The following is a 9,317-nucleotide window of genomic DNA, read 5'->3' on the forward strand; positions in this document are numbered from 1 at the left end:
ATGCTACTTACCCTCTGCATCCTCATTTTTTAGTCTGAACATGGGAACAATGAGATCATCTACTGTCTAGAGTCCCTGATGTGAAGAGAGAATAACATAGTGTGGGCAGAGCACTTAGAAAAGAGTCTGACACATATTAATAGTAGGTGCTCAATTAATACTAGGAAGAGAGACCTGGGACTTTGGGGGCCTCTCTGGGTGAGAACTCATTCTGATTTTGCGTTACCATTCTGCTTCTACTTCTAGCTTTTCTAACCCATTCCAACCACTGAAGAAATTAGATGCTCTTAGCTGATGTAGGCCTCCTATGCCCAGGAGCATGCTCGCTCCTGAGGGCTGAGTCTCTGCCCCACGCCAACAGAAGCCCCATTTTTTTTGCTAACTGCTTTATCTGTGACTTCTCTCTACCTCCTGCAGAACCTTCACTCAGTCCAGAAGAGCTCCAGACTTTGGGAGGTTCTTTCTCTTAATCCACTGCTATAGCCCAGGCTGGCTCACTGTTCATCTTCCTCCTAACCTGTTATCCATTACAGAACGTGATCACTTTCACTTACACAGCGATGCTGAGCACTAAAGGAATAACCAAAATGCCCCAAACATGCAGCGTTTCTTGGCAGACGCTCTTCACTCTGCAGCTTCAAAACTGGATGCTATTTTATTCTAGATTCTAAACACAAGGAAATGTTCTTACTTTCAATTGGCTGTTTTGAGAAAATGACTTATAAGTTTCAAAATTTAATGCTTGCTTATCATTGCATCTGAAAATCCTGGATAAAACCATCTGTCAAATTACAGGGTAGGGTGAGGCAAGGTTTTCCAGCTTTGTATTTTCACTGGTTCAAACAGTCCTTGGTGAAGTTGCTTTGAGTAAATCCTGTATCTTTCGGACTGACAAACTCCCCTTGGTGGTCATTCTTCAAAGAAGCCAATGGAGGAACATGGTTTAGAGCAGCGGGCCACCTGGATCCCTCATCCAGCCTTAGCGTTGTTAAATTCTGATTAAACATCTCGAGATCCAGAGTCAGAAAGAGAGGAGGGCAGAAAGGGAGCTATAAGCACCCTGTTAATTATTGAAAACTTAGGATTCTCGCATGGCTTTCTTTTAAACCACAGTCTGGAGAACCACCCATAGAGTTAATCACCGGCTTTCCCAATAGAATAAGAAATGATTAACTTGAGGAGGATATGTCTCAGTTTCCTGTTATTAAGTTTCCCTGCTTTTAACCTGTTTTAAAAACAGGCCATAATCACTGACCCAGTTTTGGCCACCTACACCCAGCCCCCAACTTCTCTTGGCATTAATACAATATTACCATAGCTGTCATTTATTGAGCACCTACTAGGAGTCAGGCACTTTATGTACATTTCATCTGTACATTTGGTTACTCTGTTTCTCAGGTGCAGAAACACAATCCATCACGCAGTTACCTTGTCTCAGACCTGGATCTACGCCCAGGTCACCTGATGTCAAAGCTCTCACCCGACACCATGTGGCTTCTCTGTTGCCAAAGCTGGGAGCATGCAGTTCTGCCCCTCGTCTATGTGTGAGAAGTCCTTCCCTCCCTGTGCCCACACTGCCAAGCAGGGAGGAGTCCTGTGTGGTCAGGGCTATGGCAAGAAAAAGGAGGCCTTGGAAGACCTGGTTTAGGAGCCCAGACCCAGCACCTCCTGCCTAACTGACCTTGAGAGGATTCTCACATATACAGGATGGAAATAAAAATATGGTCCTTGCCCTCTGCACAGGGTCTTGGCCAGAATCAAGTGAGATAAAGAAGGAGAGAAACCTTCATCAAGTGTCAAGTGCAATGAAAAGGTGAAGCATTAATAGAAATGTCACTTAAAACATTTCCAACTCCTTTCTCTTTGCAGATTTTACCACAACTTAAGTGCGGTGAAACTGCAGGGCTGCAGGGTGGGATGAGGGTGGGAACAGAGCGAGGAGGCCTCATCCTCTCCAGCCCCTCTCAGTCACTGACCAGACCCTGGACTCCAGGAGAGATGCAGCCCCCCATGACCTCAACTTCCTGTCTGCCCAAGGGAATAAACTAAAGGCTCCGGGAGCCCTTTCCATCTAATCATCCACAGTTGATTTGAAATTCACTTCCTCCTCTTACATCTGTTCATCCAATAGACCAGCAGTTTTCAACATTGGCTGCATATTAGAATCACCTGGGGAGCTTTTAAAAAATACTCCTGGCTGTGTCCCAGCCTCTGAGAGTCCGGTGTAATTGGTCTATTGAGAGTCTCACACATCCGTATTTTTAAAAGAGCTCCCAGTTTGATTTTAATGTGCATCCAGCGTTGAAAAGCACCATTCTCCGAGGGAAATAAAAAATGCTTAGAAGCAGTAGAGACGGAGAGCAAATGAAGTCTTTGTCCCTCCTCTGAGCTCAGGAGGGTGGGACGGCGTCTGACTTCACACATACTCAGAAAAAGGGAGAACAGAGCGAAGTGACCCCGCCTCCCCCCATTTACTGCCCTGTGCATATGGGGTGCCCATCATGGACAGCAACACACCCAGGCCACCTGATCGCTTAAGCAGCTCCTTTCTATCATCCTGTCCTCAACAGAACTGGGCTCATTCATAAAGGAGCTTAGCAGAAGTCATTTTATCCATCTCTTCTTTTAAAAAAAAAAAACTTTTCTGAAAAAAAATCTTGCATGTCACTTTCTTAAGTTTGCTGTCCTAGTCATTTTGGAGATGGCCTCAGTCGGAGACTGGCAAGAAGCATATTCCTGAGAGAAAACCTCAGGGTGTGCAGGCATAGCCTCCGCGCTGGGGGTCCAAGAACTTTGCCTTAAGGGCCTTTAGTCACCGGAAGCGGCTGCGGTGGGCCCAGAATCCTACTTAAACCAGCTGAAACGCGCTGCAGGGAGGGATGGTAAAGAGAGAGGACTCTCTGGTGCCCAGCGGCAACCCTTGCCCCTCTGGGCTGTCCTGTGGCTGTTTGCTGAGCGTTGCTAATGTTTGACAACTTCTGCACCTTCTGGATCCGCACGGCCCCCGTCCTGTAATCAGCTTCAAGAGGCATGTGGGGGATTATCCTCCCGCCTCCAGCTGCCCCTCCTCCACAAGCCGGCAATAAACCTCTACACAGTAAGCATTTCAGGGGCTGCTCCCAATCAATTCTGTTCCATCATCATCGAACTCTCCCCTTTGTTAATAGCAAATCAAAATGATGGGACGTGTGTGTGCAGGAAAAGGGCAGGCAGGAGAAGCTCCAAGCTGGGACCTACGGTTATTGCTGAGTAGGGGGATTATGGGTGATTTGCATTTCCTTCTTTTTGTTTATTTGTATTTTCTAATTTTTCTAAGATGAACAAGCATTACGTTGGTTCGGAGAAAGTTAATTTTTCTGCTTTTAAAAGAGCATAATAATTTATGCAATATACAATTAGTCTTCAGGAGGGCCCAAATGTCCCATTTACAAGATTGGAAATTCTTGATAGATCTGAGTTATGAGGGGTTGAGATGGCCAAATGTACTTAATCCTCACCTAAATTCACATTTTTAATGATCCAGATGGCAACATCTGAACTTTCAGAGGGTATCTTTTTTCTTTTTGCACATTTGATCTATAGGTGAGAGAATCATTCATGAGCCAATTCACCCCCAAAGAGCTGAGTGTCTTCAAAGGATCGTGGGTGAGAAGCGGTTCAGGGGTCTTGGCATCTGGTGTGGTGGCTGATCATCTCACCAGTGAGCGGCCTGCTTTGCCCTGTGGGTCAGGACAGTGCCCAGAGCACAGAGGAGGTGTAAGGGAGCAGGTGTGGACTGTACCAGGCCCAGGTAAGGCTGCCCAACATCACAGGCCCATGTAAAACACCCAACACCCATTTACAGGCCCATGTAAAACACCCAGCATTACATGGGGCATACATTATCCCCTGTTGATCTCAAATTCAGATTGAACTGGGAATCTGGTAATTTTATTTGCTAAATCTGGCAACTCTTGGCCCAGGTGCTCCTCTTCCCCACCACCCACTCCCCAGCCAAACCAATGTCACAAGGATGGCCCCTGGACCCCCGCTCTCTTTCCCAGTGTTCCTCCCCGACGCCACCAAGACCTCCTCTCCGCTCCACTGTCACCATCAGGCCACTTACCTTTTTCACATCTGGGACATTGAAGGTTTTCTTCGTGTGAGCAACCCAACCCACTATCCCGACGTCCAGTGGAAAAACAACTTCTCTGTCGGGGACCACCAGGTTGTCCTCGAACTTGGAGGTGGAGGTGACGTCGAGCAGCTTGGAGGCCACCTCGGGCGAGCCGTTGCGCGCCCGGCACAGGAACATGCTGCAGCGGTCCGCCCGCAGCAGCCGCGCCAGCCTCCGCAGGGCCTTGTCCGCCGCCAGCTCCACGCTGCCGGCCTCCTCCCGCAAGGCCTCCAGCAGCTCCAGGCACAGGGCCGCCTCCTCCGCCAGCGTCAGGCCCCGGAAGGACGCGCGGGCCGGCGCCTGCGCCCCGCCGGGCTGCGACATTTCTCCCGCCGCCTCCCCCCGCAGCTTCCGGTCGAAATACTCCTTGGCAAACTGAGGGTTGTCCTCCAGGTATTTCTCCACCGTCTCTTGGCTGATCTCACCCATGGCGTGGCTTGCTTTGCTGCTCTTGTCCAGAATGGAAGACCCTCAGAGCACCGCCAGAGGCCGAGTGCCAACAAAGAGGTACCTCCTTGTCAAAGATACCGGGAAAGCCCTAAGGGGCACCTCACAGGACCCCCAAAGGCTGAGCAGAAAGGTTGTTTAGCAGAGCTTTCAAACGACCTGTAACTCTTGGGATGTGACAGAAGGTCCTGGCTTAGAGTGGGATTCAGGAAGCATGGGATTAAAGAGTTCTTCAGGACACGAAATCCCTAAGCATTATTAGCTCGTAAGTCCTCAGATAATCCGCAGAGCGTCTTAGATCAGCCAGCCAAGTAGCAAGTCAGAGTGACCATTCCAGAAAAATAGCTGAACCTTGGCTGCTGTCGGCGACAAGAAGAATCATGGATATATCCATTAATTATACTCCACAGGCGTTGACAATACCACTTGTTCTTTCATGATAGCTCTATGAAATAAAACTATTTAGACCTCGGAAATGTCTGTTTGTTTATATGGCAACTTTAATGAACATTTGGGGGAGATGGAAGGGTTTAGCATAACACAACATAAAACCGAATATTAATCTTTCCTTTTCTCAAAAGTCCTATGATCAGCCAGATTGCTCTTTTTTTTTAAATCCTCACCTCTCAGTTCCCCTCATTTAAAAACTTGACCTCAGAAATGTTTTCAGGGAACAAACCTTTGGCTTATTCTAGAGAGGTGAACATGGAAAAATATTTGCCCGTGATTGAAGCCTAATCAAGCCGCAATTTATACAATAATCCTTGTCAAAAGACATGATCGTAAAAGGCAACCCATGCAGCTGCCAACTGGGTTTTCCTGCTAAGCATATTAATTTGGATTTTGTTTTCAACAGTAATAGCCAGACCTCATGCCTTTTTGCTCCAAGGTACAGTCGGTTAAATCTACTGGATAATACCTGTCTTGTCTGTTGCTAGGATCTTTCACATCTCGGGGGCTTCTGGCATGGAAAAAACACTTACCACTACTTACTTTTGTTTAATGTTCAGGCTATCAAGCTTTTACATAGATTAAGCACATTTTCCCAAATATTTAAACACTATTATGCAACTAATAAGCCGAACTACACATTTCATGAACCAATTTCCTTGAATATTTACAGGCTGATTTCAAATTTAGTCAAAGGTCTTTTAAGCATTTCAATAAAGCTACAAACTTTATATGGAGAATTCTCTTGAATGAAAACATACGTAACAGTTACAGTGACTCTAAAAGTTACTGTTTCACCCACATTTAAATCCACTTCAAAAATAGCAAGGCTATGGGTTTCATTTATTTCTCCAGACCTAATGCTTACCTCTCTAGAGTGATAATGGTCTTCTTAGACAGAAAAGAAGAAGAGATCCATAGAGGCTTCAGGTTCTAGGTCATGAGATGAGAGATTCTTGATGGGAACATGGTTTTCCCAGGGGAACAGAACCCACACTGGCATTTGTTGAACCACGTCACTTCCTATGGTTGGGTCCACTTGCTCCCTCAAGGGGTCTTGTCAAGCACACACCCTTTCTTGCACCTCCCTCTGTCACACCCAAGTCTAGTCTCAGGAGGGTCCTCCTCAGATTACTGTTTACTTCATAATATCCTATTAGCATCTCATTATAATTAGAATAATACACAGGTTTATCTCCTAAGAGAAAGGAGTTGAGTCAGCTGAGTCACACCTATGGGACCACCATCCATCTTCTTCTAACACAGTTGCGGACACTCTTTCTCCCTGGTTGCTCTGTGTGACAGTGCAGTTCCTACTTCTCTCAAAAGCATGTGTGTGCTCACGATTCCCATCCTCTCCTCTTTACACACAGAGAGACAAAAACACATACCCATATCCCATACACAGATTTATACTTGAGGTGTAAACCTGTGTATGGGAAAAAACAAAATGCCCATATATGTTTACATTCCTCTACTTATAAAAATGAAAATGAATTTTAAAATGAAGCATATTCTATTATAGTCAGCATTCTGTGTTTTGAAGACTACTTTTATTTTTTATTTATTTATTTTTTGGCTGAGTTGGGTCTTTGTTGCTGCATGCGGGCTTTCTCTAGTTGCAGCGAGTGGGGGCTACTCTTCCTTGCGGTGCGCGGGCTTCTCACTGGGGTAGCTTCTCTCCTTGCGGAGCATGGGCTGTAGGCACGTGGGCTTCAGTAGTTGTGGTGCACAGGCTCAGTAGTTGTGGCGCATGGGGTTAGCTGCTCCACGGCATGTGGGATCTTCCCGGACCAGGGATCGAACCCGTGTCCCCTGCATTGGCAGGCGGATTCTTAACCACTGCACCACCAGGGAAGTCCAATAACTACTTTTAGATTCATTCGTTTGTTCTTCCAATACGTGTCTACTGATGGTCCACTATAAGCAAGACATCATACTAGCTCCTGTGGTAGAGACTCCATGTTCCCCTTTTTTCTGATTTTCCTCTCCTCCTAGGTGTATGGGAAGATTATTCTTCTCTGCCCCCCTCCCCCATTAGGGCCATGTGACTAATTTTGACCTACAGGTTGTGAGCATAAACGTCTCTTCCAAGTAGGAACAATCAATTGCCAGAGTGAGACCCTAGAGCTCCCCCTTCTCCCTGCTGCCATGCCAGTTCCAGATGTAGGGGCCTCATGAATCCCTGAGTGAGGATGTCATGGAACAAAGCCCCCTGCTGACCTGAGATGGACATGTAGCATGAGTGAGAAATAAATCTTTCTTGTGTTCAGCCTTTGAGATGTGAGGGTTGTTTGTTACTGCAGCATAACCAAATCAATTCTGACTGAACACAAGGGATGAATAAGCCTTGGCTGCAGCTGTACAAGCACTAGTGGTGTAGCAAAAGAGATAATATTAGGACACAAAAAGTCATGAAGAACAGAACAGAATAGGGTAAAAGCCAGAAGTGAGGTACATACATATAGCTATGAGACTTTACGTGATGTGGATATGGGATCATATCTAGACTGGGTAGAGATGGAGTAGTAATCGAGTGTGAGCCAGGTAGTGGTAACAGCAGAAGCAATAGCATGGAATGCAGAGTAACAGGGGGACTAGTGAGAGATGAATCTAGAAAGGTAGGTTGGGCCCAGATTAGGGCCTCAAAGGCTAGCTGAGGATTCTGAACCCTGGAAACTCTAAGGGGTAAGAAATGACATTAGAGTTCTTCTCTACAAACAATCTGGTCGTGCTTAAAAAGGTGACTTGGAGAAAAGAAATACTGGACATTAGGATACAAATTAAGAAGCTATATTGCATTTGGTTCATTATCAAATACCCTAAAAATGTGTACAGGCTTTGACTCTGCAACTCTTCTTTCATGAATTTAGCTTACAAAAGTAATTAAGGCTGTATATGATTAATGTTACAGGGGTGTTCATCAAAAGCACAATTATAAATGGAAAAGATTAGAAATAGCCTAATTTGGTTGAGTAAATAAATGGCATTATAGTCATACAATAGGAAACCATACATTAATTAATAATCCTATTGTAAAGGTCTGTTTATTAACAGATATTTATTATGTGCAATAAATTGCAAGATACTATTGCAGTATGATTCCACATCCACACATACATATATGGAGGTGTGTATACCAAAATGTTAACAGTGATTATTCCAAAGTGGTGGAATTCAATATAATAATTTTTTTCTTCTCTTTTGCTTACCTGATTTTTCTAAAGTATCTACAATGAACATATATAATTTATACAGTAAAGAAATTCATTCATTATAAACAAAGTTTTTAAGGCTATTCTCACAGGCTATGGGTGAGGGTGCTTGGGAATGAAAAAGGAAGGGACAAATGTGAGACATAATTTCAGGTAACAATCGACAGGACAAGGGAATTGATTAGTTAGAAAAGGCAAGCAAGAAAGAGGGATCACTTCTGACTACTCTGTGTATTGGATGACATTTGATAAAGGCAAATATTTTTTTAAGGGAAATACTGCAACCCAGCCTTTTAGTGCACTCACAAATATCCTTCTCCTCCTCCCCTGTCCTTGACTGAATCCCATCATCCCTGCTGCTCTTTTTCTGGGGTAGTCCTTGAAGAGTCTCTGTCCTGTGTTGACAAGACTTTTGTGTCTCTGTCCTAGGCACTGAAAAAACAAAATGTAAGAAAATGTAATATTTTTAAAATGACCAAACAGACACTTAGAATAAATTTTTAACACTACAAAATAATTGTTGACTTTGTTAAACGTCACCATTTATATCAGCATTTCCAGTTCGTTTAAAGTATAAGTTTTTAAAAAATAGAACAGTAACTAGTGGGAAGAATGAGGAAAAAGACCAATATCTTAGATGTTACAGACATTGACAATCATTTATTTAGATAAAGCATCTCAGAAACAATAACTAAATTGATGTGAAAACTCCATTCCATTTACACAGAATATTTTTAGAAAGATAAGCCACAAGTAATGATAATTAAAAAGTGATCATAAGAATAGCTAACTTTAACACAGACATAGATAATGAACTTGAGGACACGGGGAGGGGGAAGGGTAAGCTGGGACGAAGTGAGAGAGTGGCATGGACATATATACACTACCAAATGTAAAATAGATAGCTAGTGGGAAGCAGCCACATAGCACAGGGAGATCAGCTCAGTGCTTTGTGTCCACCTAGAGGGGTGGGATAGGGAGGGTGGGAGGGAGACGCAGGAGGGGAGGGGATATGGGGATATATGTATATGTATAGCTGATTCACTTTG

The 9,317-nt window shown here is 44.4% G+C and overlaps 1 protein-coding gene across 1 annotated transcript in view; it reads right to left on the reverse strand.

Annotated features, from left to right (window-relative positions):
- PDE6C (phosphodiesterase 6C) overlaps positions 1 to 6,068 on the reverse strand; it is a 63,391-nt gene extending 57,323 nt beyond the window's left edge. The window contains 2 exon segments of the mRNA XM_036829594.1: positions 4,106 to 5,048; positions 5,922 to 6,068. Coding sequence (XP_036685489.1) covers positions 4,106 to 4,585 — 480 coding nt within the window. The 5' untranslated portion in view covers positions 4,586 to 5,048; positions 5,922 to 6,068.
- Between the last annotated feature and the right edge of the window lie 3,249 nt (positions 6,069 to 9,317).

The sequence above is a fragment of the Balaenoptera musculus genome, chromosome 16 (genome assembly GCF_009873245.2).
Source record: "Balaenoptera musculus isolate JJ_BM4_2016_0621 chromosome 16, mBalMus1.pri.v3, whole genome shotgun sequence".
NCBI classification, from domain to species: Eukaryota; Metazoa; Chordata; class Mammalia; order Artiodactyla; family Balaenopteridae; genus Balaenoptera; species Balaenoptera musculus.